At 34.9% G+C, this 21798-nt stretch overlaps 1 protein-coding gene across 1 annotated transcript; it reads left to right on the top strand.

The window, feature by feature from the left end:
• The first annotated feature begins 14346 nt into the window (after positions 1-14346).
• Positions 14347-19735, top strand: IL2 (interleukin 2). Its single transcript, XM_033213294.1, has 4 exons — positions 14347-14876; positions 14967-15026; positions 17327-17473; positions 19339-19735. Exons 1-4 carry the CDS (start codon positions 14730-14732, stop codon positions 19447-19449), a joined length of 465 nt encoding a protein of 154 aa, XP_033069185.1. The 5' UTR covers positions 14347-14729; the 3' UTR covers positions 19450-19735.
• Positions 19736-21798: the final 2063 nt, after the last annotated feature.

Genomic DNA, 21798 nt, shown 5'->3' with positions numbered 1-21798 from the left:
GAAATTATAAAAATCTTGAGAAAAATGAAGACAAAAACATGCATACCAAAACTTATAGGATAGAACAAAAACAGTAGTAAGAGGGAAGTTTATAGAAATAAATGCCTACATCAAAAAATGAAGAAAAGGCCAGGCACAGTGGCTCACACCTGTAATCCCAGCACTTTGGGATATAAATGCCTACATCAAAAAATGAAGAAAAGGCCAGGCACAGTGGCTCATGCCTGTAATCCCAACACTTTGGGAGGCCCAGGTGGGTGGATCACTTGAGGTCAGGAGTTCGTGACCAGCCTGGCCAACATGACAAAACCCTGTCTCTACTAAAAATACAAAAATTAGCCAGGCACGGTGGCTGGTGGGGGCTTGTAATCCCAGCTATGCGGGAGGGTGGGGCAGGAGAATCACTTGAACCTGGGAGTGGGAGGCTGCAGTTAGCTGAGATCATGCCACTGTACTCCAGCCTGAGTGACAAAGTGAGACTCTGTTTAAAAAAAGAAGAAGAAGAAGAAGGAGAAGGAGAAGGAGAAGGAGAAGGAGAAGGAGAAGGAGAAGGAGAAGGAGAAGGAGAAGGAGAAGGAGAAGGAGAAGAAGAAGAAGAAGAAGAAGAAGAAGATCTCAAATAAACAACCTAATGTTATATTTCAAAGAACTACAAAAAAAAAAAAAAAGAACCCAAAGTTAGCAGATATAAGGAAATACTAAAATGAAATAGAGAAGAGAAAAATATCACAAAAATGGATAAAACAGTTGGTTTTTTGAAAACTAAACAGAATCAACAAATACTTAGCTCGACCAACCAAGAAAAGAAAGAGAGAAAACTCAAACAAAGTCAGAAATAAAAGAAGAGACATTACACTTGGTGACACAGAAATAAAAATGTTCATAAGGGACTATTCTGAACAATTATATGACAAAATATCAAAAAACACAGAAGGCACAGATAAGTTCCTAGAAACATACAAATTATTAAGATCGAGTCAAGAAATAGAAAGCCTGAATAGATGAATACATATAAAAGGATTGAATCATCTAAAACTTCTCATCAAAGAAAAGCCCAGGAGCAGATAGCTTCATGGGTGAATTATACTAAACATTTAAAAAGGAATACCAGTCCTTCTTAAATGCTTCCAAAAAAAAGAAGAGGGAAGACTTTCATATTCACGATGTCAACATCACCCTAATACCAAAACCAGACAAAGACACCTCAAGAAAACTACAGGTCTATATCCTTGATGAACATGGATACAAAAATCCTCAACAAAATATTAGCAAATTGAATTGAACAGTACATTACTCAGTTTATGCACAATGACCAAGCAAAATTTATCCCGGAAATGAAAGGATGGTTCAGCATTTGCAAATCAATCAATGTGATATACCACACTAACAGACTAAAGAATAAAAATCCCATGATCATCTCAATAAAAGCAGAAAAAGCATTTGGCAAAAATTAATACCCCTTCATGATAAAAACTCTCAATAAATTAGGTACAGAAGGAACCTACCTCAACACAATAAAGCCATACATGAAAAGCCCACAGCTAATATCATAATCAATAATGTGTAACAAGGCAAGGATGACTATTCTCACCTCTTCAGTTCAGTCTGGTACTAGAAATCCTAGTCAGAGCAATGAAGCAATACAAAGAAAAAAAGGTATTAAATTTGGAAAGAAGAAGTAAAAGTATCTCTGTTTATAGATGACATAATCTATATCTAGAAGTAGTATTTCTAGTAGATGTAGAAAACGCTAAATACTACTCAAAAAATGCTGTTGGAACTATGCTGCAATATACAAATCAACATACAAAACTCAGTTGTGTTCCTATACCACCAACAAATGATGGAAAAAGGAAATTAAGGAAATAATCTTATTTATAATAGCACCAGAAATAAATACATAGATAGATAAAATAGGAGTAAATTTAGCCAAGGAAGTGAGAGATGTGTACACTGAAAACTATACAACATTGATGAAAGACAGTGAAGAAGAAATGAATAGAAAGACATCCTGTGTTCATGGACTGGAAGAATTAATATTGTTAAAATGTCTACACTACCCAAAGCAGTTTGCAGATTTAATGAAATCCCTATCAAAATTTCAATATTATTTACAGAAATAGAAAAAAAGTATAAAATTCATATGGAACCACAAAAAAACCCTGAATTGCCAAAGCAACCTTGAACAAGAAAAAGAAAGATGGTGGCATCACACATCCAGATTTCAAAATAGATTACAAAGTTACAGTAGTCAAAACAGTATAATACTGAAATAATAATTAATAGATATATAGACCAATGAAACTGAATAGAGAGACCAGACATGAATCCACTCACTTATGGTCAACTGATTGTCACCAAGAGTACCAAGAACACATGATGGAGAAATGATAGCCTTTTTAATAAATGGTGTTGAACCACAGAATACTATGCAGCCATAAAAAAGATTGAGATCAGGTTCTTTACAGTGACATAGATAGAGCTGGAGACCATTATCCTAAGTGAACTAATACAGAAACAGAAAACCAAATACCATGTTTTCACTTATAAGTGAGAGCTAAACATTCAGAATGAATAGACACAAAGAAGAGAATAAGAGACACTGGGGCCTACTTGAGAGTGGAGGGTGGGAGGAGAGAGAGGACTGAAAAACTACCTATTGGACACTATGCTTATTACCTGGGTGATAATCTGTACACCAAAATCCCCATGACATGCAATTTATCTATATAACAAACCTGCACACAAACTCTTGAACTGAAAATAGAAGTTAAAAATAAATAAACAAATGGTATAGAGAAAACTGGATATCCACAGAAAAATGAAATTGGGTCTTTATCTGACATCATATATAAAAATAAACTTAAAATGGATTAAAGACTTAAATATAAGATCTGAACTTGTAAAGCTACTAGAAAAAAACAGGGTAAAAAGCTTTTTGAAATTGGTCTTGGCAATAATTTTCTTGGCTGTGACACCAAAAGCATAGGCAACAAAAGTAAAAATCAGTAAGTGGTGTTCCATCAAACTAAAAAGTTTCTGCACAGCAAAGGAAACAATTAACAGAGTTAAAAGGCAATCCATGGAATGGGAGAAATACTTGTGAACCATATATCCAAGAAGAAGTAAGTTTCTAAAATTTATAAGAAATTCATACAACTCAATAGCAAAAAACAAATAGCCCAATTAAAAAATGGGCAAAGGATCTGAATAGACATTTCTCCAAAGAAGACATACAAATGGCCAACAGGTATATGAAAAGGTGTTCAGCATCACTAACCATGAGAGAAATGCAAATCAAAATCACAAGGAGATATCACTTCACACCTGTTAGAATGGCTATTATCAAAAAGACAAAAGATAACAAGTGTTAGTGAGGTTCTGGAGATAGTAGAACATTTGTACACTGTTGGTGGGAATGTAAATTGGTACAGCCATTTTGGAAGACAGTATGGATGTTCTTCAAAAAATTAAAACTAGAACTACCACATAACCTACTGATCCTACTTCTGGGTAAATATAGAAAGGAAATGAAATCAAGATCTGAAAGAGATATCTGCACTTCATGTTCATTTTAGTATTATTCACAAGAGCCAAGATAAATATCCATCTTTGAATGAATGGTTAAACAAAATGTGATTGGTGCACACACACACATGCACAATGGACACTATTCAGCCTTTAAAAAGAAGAAAATCCTGCTATTTGTGACGTGTGAACCTGGAAGACATTATGCTGAGCAAAATTAGTCAGACACAGATATAGGAATACTGTATTATCTCACTTAAGTATGGAATCTAAAATAAACTCACAGAAACATCATATAGAATGGTGGTTGCCAGGGACTGGGGAGAAGGGGAAATGGGGAGATGTTGGTCAAAAGATATAAAGTTTCAGTTATGCAAGATGCATAAGTTCTGGAGATCTAGTGTACAGCATGATGACTATAGTTAACAATACTCTATACTTGAAATTTGCTAAGAGGGTAGATGTTAAATATTCTCATGGCCAACACCCCACCAACACACAGATACAAAATCACAATTACCTGAGATGATGGATATGCTAATTACAGGCATACCTGAGAGATATTAGGATTAGGCTCTAGATAAGCACAACAAAGTAACTATTTCAATAAAAGTGAGTCACATGAATTCTTTTTGGTTTCTAGTGCATAAAAGTTATGTTTATACTGTAACTGACAGCTGACAGTCGGTGTGGTTGTGGTAATTTCCTTAAATAAGAAAATAATGATGTTTGCCACATGAATTGATGCTTCCTTTCATGAAATCGTTCTCTGTAGCATGTGACACTGTTTGATAGCATTTTATCCACAGTAGAATGTCTTCCAAAATTGGAGACAGTCTCCTCAAACCCCAGTTTCATTAACTAAGTTTATTATTTTGAATCCTTGTCATTTCAACGTTTACGTTGTTTCTTCATCCAAAATAAATTCCATCTCAAGAAACCACTTTGTTTGCTCCTCCACAGAAAGTAACTCCTTGTCCATTGAAATTTTATCATGAGATTGCAACAATTCAGTCCCATCTTCAGGCTCCACTTTTATTTAGTTATTTATTTTTATTTATTTATTTGAGATGAAGTCTCACTCTATCACCCAGGCTGGAGTGCAGTGGTACCATCTCAGCTCACTGCAACCTCCTCTTCCTGGGTTCAAGTGATTCTCCTGCTTCAGCCTCCCAAGTAGCTGGGATAATAGGCGTTCACCACTTTTATTCTAGTTCTCTTGCTATTTCTGTCTCAACTCTCTATTCAAGACTACAGTGGATAAAGCAGTTACTTCCTCTATTGTAGACTTGAATCCCTCAAGGTCATCCATGGGAGTTGGAACCAACTTCTTCCAAAATCCTAGTAATGTTGATATTTTGACCTCCTCTCATGAATCAAAATGTTCTTAATTAATGACATCTAGAATGGTGAATCTTTTCCAGAAGGTTTTCAACTTACTTTGCCAAGATCCATTGGAGGAATCACTGTCTATGGCAGCTATAGTCTTACAAAATGTCTTTCTTAAATTAGAAGACTTGAGAGTCAAAATTACTCCTTGATCCATGGGCTGCTGAACAAATGCTGTGTTAGTAGGCATTTAAAAAAAAGTTAATCCCTCCATCAGGGCTCTTGAATGACTAGATGCACTGTCAATGAGCAGTAGTATTTTGAAAGACGTCTTTTCTCCTGAGTAGTAGGTCTCAACAGTCAGCTTAAAATATTCAGTAAGCCATGCTAGAAAAAAATGTGCTGTCATCCAAGCGGTGTTGTTCCATTGACAGAGCACAGTAGATTTAAGGGTCCTAGTATTTTCAGAATCGTAAATGAGCATTGGCTTCCACTTAAAGTCACCAGCTGCATTAGGTCCTAACAAGAGGGTCAGCCTGTCCTTTGAAGCTTTGAAGCTAGTCATTGACTTCTCTTCTCTAGTTATGAAAGTCCTAGATGGCACCTACTTCCATAGAAGGCTATTTTGTCTATGTTGAAAATCTGTTGTTTAGTGTTAACTACTTTCATCAACTAACTTAGCTAGATCTCTGGATAACTTGCTGCAGTTTCTACATCAGCATTTGCTGCTTCAACTTGCACTTTTATGTCATGGAGACAGCTTCTTTCCTTAAATCTCATGAGCCAACATCTCCTAGCTTCTAACTTTTCTTCTGCAACTTCCTCACCTCTCAGCCTTAATAGTACTGAACAGAGTTAAGTTCTTGCTCTGACTTAGGCACTGACTTAAGGAAATGTTGCTGGTTTGATCTTCTATCCAGACCACTCAGACATTCTCCATATCAATAACAAGGCTGTTTTGCTCTCTTATTATTCGTGTGTTCATTGGATTAGCATTTTAAATTTCCTTTAAGAACTTTTCCTTTGCATTTACAACTTGGCTGTTTGGCACAAGAGGCCTAGCTTTCAGCCTACCTTGGTTTTCAACATGACTTTCTCACTAAGTTTAATCATTCCTAGTTTTTATGAAAGTGAGAGCCATGTGACTCCTCCTTTCACTTGAACACTTAGAGCCCATTGTAGGTTGGTCCAATCACTAGTTGGTCCAATTTCAATATTGTTGTGTTTTGGGAATAGGAAGGCCTGGGGAAAGGGAGAGAGATAGGGGAATGGCCAGTCAGTGGAATAGTCAGAATACACACAACATATATCGATAAATTTGTGGTCTTATATAATGATAGTTTCTGGGACTCAAAAATAATTACAACAATAACATCAAAGATCACCAATCACAGAGCACCATAACAGAATAATAATAATGAAAAAGTTTGAAAAATTGTGTGAGAACAAAATGTGACAGAGGCACAAAATGTACCCATGCCATTAGCAAAATGGTGCTGATAGATTTGCTCCATACAGAATTACCACAAACCTTTCATTTGTTAAAAGAGAGAACAACAACAAAAAAGCAATGTCTGTGTAGTGCAATAAGTCAAAGCTCCATAAAATGAGGTATGCCTGTAGTTTGATTTTAGCAATTATTTCACAATGTACACATATATCAAAACATCAAGTTGTATACCTTAAATACAGTTTTTATATATTTTTTATTGTACTTCCATAAAGCTGAGGGAAAAACAATCTCTTTGGTTCAATGGTCAGACTGACATCATACGTTTCACAGAGAAGACCAAAAGTAAGGACTTCTTAGTTGTAAAAGTATATTCAATACATCATTTTGTTAAATCTTTACAGCAGTACTATGAGGAACAGAGGAAGGACAGGTATTCTTTGATCCATTTAATAGAAGCTAAATAAGACTTATAAATAGGAAGCATCATGCCCAAGGTCACAAAGCAGGTTAGACTTCTCCCTAGGTTTAGGATTGCAAACTCAAATGTCTACAAAGCTAGATCCATGGTGTATTAGTCTGTTCTCACACTGCTAATCAAGACATGCCCGAGACTGAGTAATTTATAAAGAAAAAGAGGTTTAATGGACTCACAGTTCCACATGCCTGGGGAGACCTCACAATTATGGCAGAAGTCAAGGGGCAAAGGAACATCTTACATGGCAGTAGGCAAGACAATGTGTGCAGGGGAACTGCCCTTTATAAAACCATCAGATATGGTGAGACTTATACACTATCACCAGAACAGCACAGGAAAAACCCGCCCCCATGATTCAATTACTTCCCACTGGGTCCCTCCCATGACCTATGGGGATTATGGGAACTACAATTTAAGGTGATATTTGGGTGGGGACACAGCCAAACTACATCACATGATATAATGAGCAAAGTGGCCAGTTGGAAGAGCACTGGTAACCACTGCATGAGGGTATTTAAGGAGGGAAGTAGCTTCCAGCTTCAGCAAATGACTACCAGTGCTGCCATGTCTTCAGAGGTGTTTTTTTTTTTGTTTGTTTTTTGTTTTTGTTTTTTGCTTATCTTGAGAGTTTAAACTCTAAACACAAGCTCCAATCCAGACTTTTAAGTTAAACGAGAAAATTTTAAAATGTTGTGTTAATTAAAATACAAAACAAACAAACACTATGAGGGCTAAGTACATTTAAGTCACAACCTGCATCCTCTATCAATTTTTAAATGTTGGCTTAAAATACGAAACAAACACACACTATGAGGGCTAAATACATTTAAGTCACAATCTGCATCTTCTGACCTACGGACTTCTGCTTTTCATAAAGTGTCCTGCTGCTTAGTACACCAATCAAGGGTTGGAGTAGTCAAACATTTGGCTACAAGAACAGGTGTACCTGTTACCTAAAGTTAGGTCTGGTTGTGTATAAGCATCATATACCATATTTTAGCTTCCAGGTTTTCTTGAATTATTCTCATATTTCTGCAGTATTTATTAATATACTTACTTATTTTTCAAACATTTACATATACTGATGTATTAAAATATGTCATTTAATAATCAAGGAAAATGTATTACCACTTCTTTGATGTTTGGGACTTAATTAGGTGACAATAATCAGCAATGAGAATAGTGATTGAATGCCATATAGTATATTTTATGATTTAACAATAGAGACAATTTAAAATTTTAACTTGTTCATTTCATTTTCTTTATACTTGTTTTACATACACTGGTTATATACCCAATTCTTAGAGATAAATTTAGTTTCATTCTGGGACATTATTTATTTCAGTACGGCCACAGACCAAAATCATACTGCATCTGTTTCAACCACAATTGTGAAGCTAGGAATTATTTTTTAGCAGCTTTGAGATATAATTTACATACCATAGTGTACAGTTCAGTGGTTTCTATATATTCACAGAGTTGTACAACCATCACCACTATCTAATTTCAGAACATTTTCATCGTCCAAAAAAGAAACCTCATACTCATTAGCAGTCACTCTCCATTCTCCCTTCCCCACAGCCCCTGGAAACCACGAATCTGCTTTCTATCGCTATGCATATGTTTATTCAGGACATTTCATATAAATGGAATCATACAATATTTGACCTGTTGTGATTGCTTCTTTCACTTAGCATAATATTTTCAAGGTTCACCCATGTTGTAGAATGTAACAGTATTTCAATTTTTTTGTTAAATAAGATTCCATTGTATGGATATACCACATTTAATTTATCCAATATCAGTTGTTGGGCACTTGGGTTGCTTCCACTTTTTGATTTTTATGAATAATGCTGCTATGAATATTTGTGTACAAGTCTTTGTGTGGAGATATGTTCTCATTTCTCTTGGGTATATAACCAGGAGTGGAATTGCTGGGTCACATGGTAATTCTATGTTTAATATTTTGAGGAATTGTCAATGTTTCCAAAGCAGCTATACTATTTTACATTTCCACCAGCAATGCATGATGGTTCTAGTTTTTTTCATATTTTTATCAGCATTTGTTATTGTCCTTTTAAAAATGTATTATTATTTTAGTTATTCTTTTTTTTTTTTTTTTTTGAGGCGGAGTCTCGCTCTGTCGCCCGGACTGGAGTGCAGTGGCCGGATCTCAGCTCACTGCAAGCTCCGCCTCCCGGGTTCACGCCATTCTCCTGCCTCAGCCTCCCGAGTAGCTGGGACTACAGGCGCCCGCCACCTCGCCCGGCTAGTTTTTTTTTTGTATTATTAGTAGAGACGGGGTTTCACCGTGTTAGCCAGGATGGTCTCGATCTCCTGACCTCGTGATCCGCCCGTCTCGGCCTCCCAAAGTGCTGGGATTAGAGGCTTGAGCCACCGCGCCCGGCCTATTTTAGTTATTCTAATGGGTGTGAAGAGGCATCTCATTGTGGTTTTGGTTTGGTTTTCCCTAACTATTAACAATGTTGAGCATCTTTTCATGTGCTTTTTGGTCATATGTACATCTTTTTTGGAGAAATGTCTGTTCAAATTGTTTGGTCATTTTTAAATTGGGCTATTTGTAGTTTTACTATTAAGTTGCAAGAATTATTTGTACGTTCTGAATATAAACCTCAGATAAAATACATGATTTGCAAATATTTTCTCCCACTCTGAGATTGTCTTTCTTCATGGTGTCCTTTGAAGTATAAAAGTTTTTAACTTTGATGAGCTCCAATTTATTTTTCTTTTGTTAGGTTTGCTTTTGGTGACATATCTAAGTAGTCATCGCCTCATTCAAGGTCAAGAATATTTACTCATATGTTTTACTGTAAAAGTTTTATTAGGTTGCTGCAAAACTATTGCAGTTTTTTCCATTACTTTTGCACCAACCTAATATAATTCTAGCTCTTACACTTAGGTCTGTGATTCATTTTGAGTTAATGTTTGTATATGGTATAAAGTAAGGGTCCAACCTCATACTTTTGCATGTAGATATCCAGTTATCCCAAGCATCATCTATTGAAAAGACTTTTCTTCTCCCACTGAATCATCCTGGCACCCTTATTAAAAAACAATTGGCCATAAATGTATCTTACACTTGGGAATTAACTCCTTATCCAATCCCTTATAGTCATTGTCTTACATTGGAGCATTGCATATATGTCTGTTTCTCTTACTCAAATATAAAATTCTGTAAACTATAGCTACACATTTTGTATCTCCCATAGCCCATAATCATATTTAATAAGGTTCCTTATTTTGCATTTACAATACAAATAGAACTTTCTAAAAATTATTATGGCACAATATACTCAGAGTGCTGTTAGTTGCATATGAGAAACCCAAAATAACAGTGGCTTAAATAAGGTATGCTTGTTTCTCTCACATAAAAGAATTCAAAACTAGGTAATCAGAGTTGATTTGGCAGCTCACCGAATTTATCTGTATCCCAGCTCTCAGCCCTACCATCCCTAGAGCAGTCCCCTGTCCTCAAGGTACTGAAAAGCCACTAAAGCTCTAGCCATTAAATCTGCAGGGCCACACCTCACTGCCAAGTGAAACTAGAGAATATGGTCTTTACTGAGGAGCAGCAACATGTCCAGCTAAAAATCAGGATTCTTATTATAAGTAGAAAGGAGGGATAGATATTAAGAGGAAATCAGCATTCTCTACAGCAGGAATAAGGGGGTAACTTCTAAAAAAATATTTTTGGGACTAAAGAGAGTTAGGTATTTAGGAAGTTCCAAAGTAATTCAGTGTCTCATAGCTGCCCCTGTACCAATGGACTTAGATAAGCCTGGGATGAATGTGGAGCTTGTTCTTTTTTTCTGATTAATTGGTTGTTCTCTATTCTAGAGTGCAGGGACTGCTGGCAGGAAAGCATTATATTACCTCAGCTCTTACAAGTTGTAAGCTATACTCCCAAGTTGTCCTTATTGAGAAATGATGTCAAATAATCCAAGTATAGTCTACCCTATTAGTCTAAACTATAGGAAACAGAAGATCCAACCCTATAAGGGACAGAAGGTCTGTGCGGGTTAGTCTGCCAACAAACTTGGGCTAAGAGGTGAAATGAACTCTACAGGAATCCTAATATCATCCAGTGGGAAGTCCAGGGTTGTTTGTCCAATACTGTGGGACTAGCCTGATACAGGTCAAGTATAGAGAAGAGAATTAAGAATGAGGTGCATATTCACACATTTAAAAATATTATATATGAGGCAAACGACTCTAAAATTAGCCACCTATGTAACTACTTCTAGAAGCTCTACCAGTAAAAAATGCACAGTTACCATGAGGTGATGGAAAGCTTTCCCTCTCTTCCCAGTAACAAGAACTACAGATGCATCTCATTTACAGAGGCTGGCCCCTCCCCTTATATCCATGGGTTACATGAATGGGTCCTGTAGATGTGTTGATTTGCTTGACTTCCTCCTATTCTCTAGCATTATTGTTTTCTATAGTAAAGTTCACCCTTGATCTGTAGAAGTGTGAAATGAAATATGTTAACAATGGTTATCTCTAGCAGATTAGATTACAGCTGATTTTTGTTTTTCGATTTTTTTTTAAGATTCTGTGTATCACCCACATTTTCTATAATCAATACGTATTATTTCCTAACTAGATAATGTTATAAATTTTAAAATTAAAAAAAAATCAGATCAGAATCTTTAAAATATGTATACTATTTAGGAATAATGAATAACGGACTCTGTCAATGGTACAAAAGAACAAACTGTTAACAGAGAATTTAGAATAAGATAGGAAAAACAATTAGATGCAGATAAGCTTAAATGACCGTAAATAACTTTATTTTCACAAAATTTTAATAATAATTAAGAATGTAATCTTGGGTAAGCCACTTTAACCTCTGTCAATGTCAAATTTCTTATCAGTAAAATGTGACTATATGAGACAATAAATTTGAAAATTGTCTCATATTTAAATTGTCTCAAATCTCAAATGGAAAGTACCAGGGAAATAATTCTTCAATCCCAAAAGGTTGTGAACATTACTACAATTTGCCACATGGAAGAGCACACACCACAGAGACATAACTGTGATCATAAACAGATTTACAAAAGTGGTATTTCATTATGGACGGCCATAGGGCTGATAAAGACAAATGCATCACCAACCTATGTCTGAGGTCATTCAGATTTTCACAGGAAACACAGAGCTTCTAGCTGAATTATCTCTGGATGGTATGGAAATTGTCCAACAATATATTCCTAATTTGAAAGGAACAGAACTGAATCTTGAAACGCCAAGAGGCCTTTACAGAAACGGACAAGAGATGAATTAATATAGGCATCAAGCTACAGACCAAATTAAAGTTTTACAAAACCGTGAAAGAGGGTCAGAAAGAAGAAATTTATGGGAAGCAGACTCCTTGAAAGTCAACTTTGATGAACTGACAATATGTGCAACACACTGAGCAACCTCTTAGGTAGGCAGCTTCAGGGACAGGGGCTGCCCTTTTGAAAGGGCTTTGGCCACTCTTGAGTCTAAGAGGCTGTCACAAACAATACTAAGCAACTAAAAATAGCTTCTTGTTTAATAGTAAAATTCTGCATAGTAAAAGGAGAAGCAGGAGGTATGACACACGTGGTAGTTAGCAGTCTACTACTGACTATTGCCACTATAACCAGAAAAGTCAGCTGATGTGTCAGACGTTGAGAAAGCGAAAGTATGTCACAGTGAATGTAGCTTTTCCCCCACGTATTTCAAGAAAGAAATGAAAAAGCCAACTTCTATAATGGTGCCTACTGTGCATTAGTAGAGATATACTAGGGGTCTAAGAACTCAGTTTTCTACAGGGTCCCAGAAATATAGCCATATATTGCCCCATTCTCTAATGGAAATAGCCAGAGAAATATAAATATCAAGACTGGAGAACATCAAAGACCTCATTGGAAAAGCCCCCACATAGGAAAATGTGTGGGCCTGAATTCTTCCATTCTGGAAGGGTAAAGGCCTGAGTGATGATGCTGGGATTAGACACTGAAACTCTTTAGAGAAGCAAAACAAGTATAATACAGCTGTACTTTATTATATTAAATAAATGACACACAGACTACCAAATAGTCTTCCCCTTATAACAGTGTTAATGTGATTTTGATGTGAAATGTACAGAGACATTTTGCATTTCTTCGTAATAAAGAGTTTCTGAGATTTGGCTCTAATCTGACCTTTTCTTCATTTTTTTTCTACTTGAGGGACTACAATCTTTATTTTTAAATTTGTTTTATGTTCTCCGAACATTACCTAATGCATAGAAAACTTATAGAACCATTTTTCTCTGTTCTTTGTAAAAGATTACAATTGACTGTTCCTTAGACTGCTTTAATCATTCCTGCCTATGCACCCTCCTCAAAATCCAGTTTAAATTAATTGTTCCTTTTTCAAAATTCCTTATATCCACCTCCCTTGGGAGGGCAATCACCTATCACCCAGGACTACACTTGTGTATGCATATATCTTCCCTATTACAAATCAGGTTCTTTGAGAAAATACAAATGGTAAGAGAGCGGATTTTTGGAGTCAGAGCATTCTCTTTTCAAATCCTTGTTTTGCCCCTTACTGGAAATAAGGGCTGAGTGACCTAGAGCAAATTACTTAACTTCTCTGAGCCTCAGTTTTCTAATCTGCAAAATAGGAGCCATCATTTCACAAGTTTGTAAGACTTAAATTAGACTAAATGCCTGCCTGTACACTGTTCTCTTTTCTGTCTTTCTATATACCTGAAGGCATTATAGGTGCTAGATAAATGTCTGTTTAAAGACCAGACAATATTGTCTTAAACAAACAAACAAAAATACAGACAATATCATCTTTAAAAAAAAAAAGGTCAGGTAAGAAATAAATAAGGCAGTAGAATGGAAGCTTTACAAGGACTCTCTCTGAGAGAGGATCTCCTCAAGTGTCTCCAGGTTAAATTAAAAGTATATACCTGTACAATTGGTCAGACAGTTTGTGCATGCTACTGAGGATTAATGAACTCCTGTCCTAAATATCCCAGTCTGACTAAAAAAAGATCATAACTATTATGGTTACATTCATAGTGTCCCAGGTGATTTAGAGAATAAATAAAAATCCATTAAAGAGGTAAAGACATAAAAATGAGAAACATGGACAGGTTTACACATAACACATACAAAGTCTATTATAAAACTAGCATCACTATCCTTGAATGCAAACCTTTTTCTGAGTATTTAACAATCGCACTCTTTAAAAAACGTACAATAGATATTAAGAGACTTAAACAGATATATAAACATTTTAAAATTAAAACAGCGTAAAATAGTACCTCAAGCTCAATAAGCATTTTATGTATTCTAATCTTTGTATTTCTCTAGCTGACATGTAAGAAGCAATCTATCTTATTGTATACAATTAGCTCATTGTGTGGATAAAAAGGTAAAACCATTCTGAAACAGGAAACCAATATACTTCCTGTTTAATCAACAAATCTAAACATTTATTCTTTTCATCTATTTATTCTTGCTCTTGTCCACCACAATATGCTACTCACAAGTTCAGTGTAGTTTTATGACAAAGAGAAAATTTTCATGGTTACTTTTGTATCCCCACCCCCTTAAAGAAAGGAGGAAAAACTGTTTCATACAGAAGGCGTTAATTGCATGAATTAGAGCTATCACCTATAAGTGTGGGCTAAGGTAACCAAGAGGGATTTCACCTACATCCATTCAGTCAGTCTTTGGGGGTTTAAAGAAATTCCAAAGAGTCATCAGAAGAGGAAAAATGAAGGTAATGTTTTTTCAGACAGGTAAAGTCTTTGAAAATATGTGTAATATGTAAAACATTTTGACACCCCCATAATATTTTTCCAGAATTAACAGTATAAATTGCATCTCTTGTTCAAGAGTTCCCTATCACTCTCTTTAATCACTACTCACAGTAACCTCAACTCCTGCCACAATGTACAGGATGCAACTCCTGTCTTGCATTGCACTAAGTCTTGCACTTGTCACAAACAGTGCACCTACTTCAAGTTCTACAAAGAAAACACAGCTACAACTGGAGCATTTACTGCTGGATTTACAGATGATTTTGAATGGAATTAATGTAAGTATATTTCTTTCTTACTAAAATTATTACATTTAGTAATCTAGCTGGAGATCATTTCTTAATTAACAATGTATTATACTTTCTTAGAATTACAAGAATCCCAAACTCACCAGGATGCTCACATTTAAGTTTTACATGCCCAAGAAGGTAAGTACAATTTTTTATGTTAAATTTCTGTTTTAATAAAATTCAAAGTAATATGAAAAATTGCACAGATGGGATTAATAGCAGCTTATCTGAGGTAAAGAGTAACTTTAATTTCTGTTTTTTTGAAAACCCAAGTTGGATAATGAAGCTTCTATTAAAATAGTTTTACCTATATTTTTTACATATATTTGTGTATTGGTGGGGGTGGGAAGGAAACATAAAAATGTTATTCTCACTTTATTGATAAGACAATTTTAAACAAAAATGTTGACTTATGGTTTCATTTAAAAATGTAAAACTCTAAAATATTTGATTATGCCATTTTAGTATGTAAAATACCAAAATCTGTTTCCAAGAAGTCCAACTTAAAAAATCTTTTCTTGTTTTAGGAAAGGTTCCTAAGTGAGAGGCAGCATAACACTAACTAATAGCATAGACTCTGGGGCCAGATATCTGAAGTGAAATCTCAGCTCTGCCATGTCCTAGCTTTCATGACCTTTGGCAAATTACCTGCTCTCTTTGTGATTCAGTTTCATGTCTACTTAAATGAATAATTGTATATACTTAATATACTTTTGTGAGAATTAGTAAGTAAATGTAAAGCACTCAGAACCGTGTCTGGCATAAGGTAAATACCATATAAGCATTAGCTATTATTAGTAGTATTAAAGATAAAATTCTTACTGAGAAATACAAAGTGAAATTTTGGATTTTTATCTTTTTACCAATAGAACTTGAGACTTATAATGTTATATGACTTATTTCCCAAGATTAAAAGTTTCAGTAGGTGGTTTTTGGATTCAGATACAGCATAAGCATAATCATCCAAGTTACATTAGGTATGCAAAGCTACCTAGTAGCTGTGCCAGTTAAGAGAGAATGAACAGAATTTGGTGCCAGAAAGGGCTTGTACCAGGGTGAATCCAAGCCCAGAAAATAATAGGATTTAAGGGGACACAGATGCAATCCCATTGACTCAAATTCTATTAATTCAAGGGAAATCTGCTTCAAACTACTCTTCCGAAAGATGTAAAGGAGACAGCTTACAGATGTTACTCTAGTTTAAACAGAGCCACGTAATGCAACTCCAGCAACATAAAGACACTAGATGCTGTATCCTGAAGAAAATTTCTCCTCGTTGTTCATGCCAAAAACTTAACCCCGAATTTGTAGAATTTGTAGAGGCGAATTGAAAGCACAATAGATGGACATATCAGGGGATTGGTATTGTCTTGTCCTACCTTTCCCACTAAAGATTGTTAGAAAGACAATATTATGTGCATAATTTAGGGGGTGGTAGAATTCACTGAAATCTAACAGTTTGAAACCAAAAGTAATGATAAACTCTATTCATTTGTTTGTTTAACCCTCACTGCACATTTACAAAAAATTTTAGAAACTAATAAATTTTTGATTTAATATTTGATTCCAAGGATGCTATGTTAATGCTACAATGAGAAAGAACTGAAATCTAATTCTGGCTCTACCTACTTATGTGGTAAAATTCTGAGATTCGGCATCCTTATTTAAAAAATGGAGATGATACTTCACTGCCTACTTCAAAAGATGACTGTGAGACGTAAATGGGCCTATTTTGGAGAAAATTATTTTAAATTATAATATACCACAGAAATATGAAATATTATATATAATATAGAACCAGGAGGCCTGTCCAAAAGTCTTTCCAAAGTACTATAATCTTTTATTTTATTGGGACAAATATTTTTGAAATGCATCTTAATGTAGTGATTGTAGAAAAGTAAAAATTTAGACACACTTAAATGTGTCTTGCTCCAGGCTATATTGAGAGCCACTACTACATGATTATTGTTACCTAGTGTAAAATGTCGGGATTGTGATAGATGGCATCCAAGAGTTCCTTCTGTCTCTTAACATTCTGTGATTCTTAACTCTTAGATTATCAAATATTATAATCATAGAATGTGATTTTTATATTTCCACATTCTAACTCATCTGGTTCTAATGATTTTCTATGCAGAATGGAAAAGTAATCAGCCTACATCTGTAATTTGCATTTAGATGCAGAAATGCTAACATTTTGCAAAGCCAAATTAAGCTAAAACCAGTGAGTCAATTATCACTTAACGCTAGTCATAGGTACTTGAGTCCTAGTTTTTCCAGTTTTATAATGTAAACTCTACTGGTCCATCTTTACAGTGATACTGAGAACAGAGAGAATGGTAAAAACTACATACTGCTACTCCAAATAAAATAAATTAGAAATTAATTTCTGATTCTGACCTCTGTGGAAACTGAGCTGATGATAATTATTATTCTAGGCCACAGAATTGAAACATCTTCAGTGTCTAGAAGAAGAACTCAAACCTCTGGAGGAAGTGCTAAATTTAGCTCAAAGCAAAAACTTTCACTTAAGAGATACCAAGGACTTAATCAGCAATATCAACGTAATAGTTCTGGAACTAAAGGTAAGGCATTACTTTATTTGTTCTCCTGGAAATAAAAAAAACAAAATGGAAGGGGAAAAGTACCACATTTTAAAGTGACATAACATTTTTGGTATTTGTAAAGTACCCATGCATGTAATTAGCCTATATTTTAAGTACACTGTGAACATGAATCGTTTCTAATGTTAGATGATAAACTAACTGGGAAGTATAAGCTACAGAGTTTGCACCTACCATCTACTAATGGACAAGCCTCATCCCAAACTCCATCACCTTTCACATTAACACAAAACTGGGAGTGAGAGAAGGTACTGAATTGAGTTTCATAGAAAGCAGGCAGATTTTATTATATATTTTTCAATTCCTTCAGATTATTTACTGGAATAGTCAACACTGATTACCTGAAATGCTTTTCAAATGGTGTTTCCTTATCATTTGATAGAAGGACTACCCATAAGAGATTTGTCTTAAAAAAAAAAAAAAAACTGGAGCCATTAAAATGGCCAGTGGACTAAACTAACAACAACCTTTTTAGAGGCAATCCCACTTTCAGAATAAAGTATTTTTAAAAGGACAGGAAGCATAAAATATGCAAGGGACTCAGGTGATGTAAAAGACATTCCCTTCTCTCTTTTTATATCCCATCTGCTAAGGTATAAAATTCATGAGTTAATAGGTATCCTAAATAAGCAGTATAAGTATAATAATAGACATTTCTAAAAGTAACTCCAGTTGTGTCCAAATGAATCACTTATTAGTGGACTGTTTCAGTTGAATTAAAAAAATACACTGAGATCAATGTCATCTAGACACTGATAGATTCAGTTCCTTATCTATGGCAAGAGTTTTACTCTAAAATAGTTAACATCAGAAAACTCATTCTTAACTCTTGATACAAATTTAAGACAAAACCATGCAAAAATCTGAAAACTGTGTTTCAAAAGCCAAACACTTTTTAAAATAAAAAAATCCCAAGGTATTACAATATTTAAATAATTATGCTTAAGGGGGTACAGAACACTATAACAGTTTATTTAAAGAGAATACTTATTTAAAGGGAACACTCTATCTCACTTGCTTTTGGTTCCCAGGGTAGGAATCACTTCAAATTTGAAAAGCTGTCTTTTAAGTATCACTTTATATCAAAATATTTCCTCCTTAGGTTATCAACTAGAGGAAGCATTTAAATAGCTCCTTTCAGCAGAGGAGCCTAGTTTCTAAAAAGCCAGTCCACAGAACAAAATTTCCAATGTTTAAACTTTCAAAAGTTGATAAATTCACCTGTATTGATACTATGATGGAGTAGGGGTAGGTATAAGTATTTATGAAGATGTTCTTCACACAAATTTCTCCCAAACAGAAGCATGTCCTAGCTTTGGGGAAAATATAAGGAGTTCTAGGCTAGTTCTATTCTGCTTTGGGGAAAATATAAGGAGATTCACTTAAGCAGAAAAATAGGAGACTCTAATCAAGATTTAGAAAAGAAGTATAATGTGCATATCAATTCATACATTTAACTTAAACAAATATAGGTACATATTCAGAGGAAAAGTGATCAAGTTTATTTCACATCCAGCATTTAATATTTGTCTAGATCTGTTTTTATTTAATGTTTATTTGCACCCAATTCAGGGAAAAAATTTTTGTGTTCATTGACTGAATTAACGAATGAGGAAAATCTCAGCTTCCATGTTACTATCATTTGGTATCATAACAAAATATGTAATTTTGGCATTCATTCTGATCATTTCAAGAAACTGTGAATAATTAATATGCTTGGTAAGCTTGAAAATAAAGGCAACAGGCCTATAAGACTTCAGTTGGGAATAACTATATATAAGGTAAACTACTCAGTACTTTAAAAAATTGACATGTTTCTTTTACAGGGATCTGAAACAACACTGATGTGTGAATATGCTGATGAGACAGCAACCATTGTAGAATTTCTGAACAGATGGATTACCTTTTGTCAAAGCATCATCTCAACACTGACCTGATAATTAAGTGCTTCCCACTTAAAACATACCAGGCCTTCTATTTATTTAAATATTTAAATTTTATATTTATTGTTGAATGTATGGTTTGTTACCTATTGTGATTATTATTCTTAATCTTAAGATTATAAATATGGATCTTTTAAGATTCTTTTTGTAAGCCCTAAGGGCTCTCAAATGGTTTCACTTAAATTATTTATCCCAAAATATTTATATTATGTTGAATGTTAAATATAATATATATGTAGATTGGTTAATAAAACTATTTAATAAATTTGATAAATATAAACAAGCCTGGATATTTGTTATTTTGGAAACAGCACAGAGTAAGCATTTAAATATTTCTTAGTTACTTTTGTGAACTGCAGTATGGCTAAGATGCTTACAAAAGTTACTCTTCCTCTGAAGAAATATGTAGAACAGAGATGTAGACTTCTCAAAGGCCCTTGCTTTGTCCTTTCAAGAGTTGATCAGACCCTTAGTTCTGGTCTGAGAATATCTCTTAGTAGATTATATTTTCCTTCTTCTTAAACAAAATGCCAAACACAAACATTCTTGAAACTCTTCATAGATTTGGTGTGGCTACGAATTCTCCATTATCTTACAACTTGCCCAGTGCCATGAGGAGGCTCACCTGTATGGCCTATATCAAAGGTCTTCCCTGCCCTTTGGCTTTCCATTGGGTCCTGCCACTGGGGAGCGCTGGTAGGAACTCTGAGGAACATAAGAGATTCCTCTGACTCCCTCCTTGTGGAATAGACCCAGGATGGCTGTGCCTCTCAACCAAAGAACCCAGATTACCTCAAGGTGGCACTCTGGATACTTTTTCCTTCTGAGTGATTCTGGTAATCTTCCCTTCCACTTCTCTCTTTAAACCTAGGGAGGGTGGTACGTGTGCTGTTAGCAACTCCAGGGTACTTTTACCATCCCTTGCAGTTTCCCTGTACTCTGACCATAGCTTTTTAAATAGTCCTTTTATTAAATCCTCCTTTTAATTGAGTATGCCATCTGTTTCCTGCTGGGACTCAGATACAGTAATTGTATCAGAAATAGTCTCAGAAAAGAGACCCTCAAAATAGGATTCTGGGACTGGTTGTCCACATATTCAAGGAACACAAGGATAATAGGAAATGGGAAATCTATGTGATAATAGGAAATGGGAAATCTAAGCATCATGATTACTCAACTTATCATCAATAGTAGCATGGGATGAAATGCAGATGGAGGGCAAGATGTTGTGAGGTCAAATGGCTGTGGCACTTAGTTGCTACAGAAACAATAGTTATAAAAATTATGATTACCTAGATTCTTTTGATGATGATGGCCCCAGACAGAGAACAAAGGGAAAAAAAGTTATCAACATACAATTAAAAACATACATGGGCAACCAGAATGCCTCTTCAGCAGCTTTGAAGGAGTTGTTCCTCTCTTCAAAACTGCTAAAGAGTGGAAGTAAAAGGGACCCTTCTCATTAAATACCTCACTTGGAAGATTTTTTTTTTCACATCTCATCCATTAAATCTTATCTTGGGCAGTTTTAAGGCCTTAGTGCTCAATGAGGCATTCTTCTACCAGGTGAGCCGAGATTGTGCCACTGCACTCCAGCCTGGGTGACAGAGCAAGACTCTGTCTCAAAAAAAATAAATAAATAAATTATGCGACCTGCTAACGTTCTCTCTCTTTCTCTCTCTCTCTCTCTCTCAAAATTAAGTTAGGCGGCAGGGGAAAACAATAAACATCTCCAAGATAGGATTCAAGTGTATTTATAAGATACAGACTTTAACTGATATAATATGTACAAGAAAACAAAGCATCGTATCTAGATAATAGATGAAAAGATAAATTTTTGTAGAAAATTGAATTATATTTTAAAAAATCAAAGGAACATTCCAGAACTAAAAAATACCACCTGTGAAATCAAGAAATCACTAGGTGTGCTTAATGGCATACTGGATGTAGCAAAAGACTGTATTGGTGATCTATAGATAAGACAATAAAAAATATCCAAAAGGAAAAAAAGGTATATAAAAAAAAGAACACAGTAACAGACAGGTAATCAGTGTCATTAAAAAAAGAAAAAACAAGAGGAGAGGAAAGAAGGAATGGTGAAAAATGTAACGGCTGGTAATTTTCGTAACCAAATGAAAAGACATCTATCTACATATTAAAGGTCGGTAAAATCCAAGCAGAATAAATACAAAACAGCAATAGCAAAGCACATTCACATTCAACCCTCAAATCCATACATAGGCAAATCACAATTAAACTGCTGAAAAGTAAAGAAAAAAGGCAGCTAACCGAAAAAAAGCACTGCCTTCACAAAGCAACAATATATTTGTCAGCAAATATTTC

The sequence above is a fragment of the Trachypithecus francoisi genome, unplaced genomic scaffold (genome assembly GCF_009764315.1).
Source record: "Trachypithecus francoisi isolate TF-2019V2 unplaced genomic scaffold, Tfra_2.0 Lachesis_group1, whole genome shotgun sequence".
Taxonomy (NCBI): Eukaryota; Metazoa; Chordata; class Mammalia; order Primates; family Cercopithecidae; genus Trachypithecus; species Trachypithecus francoisi.
This window is presented reverse-complemented; position numbering and strand designations above follow the sequence as displayed.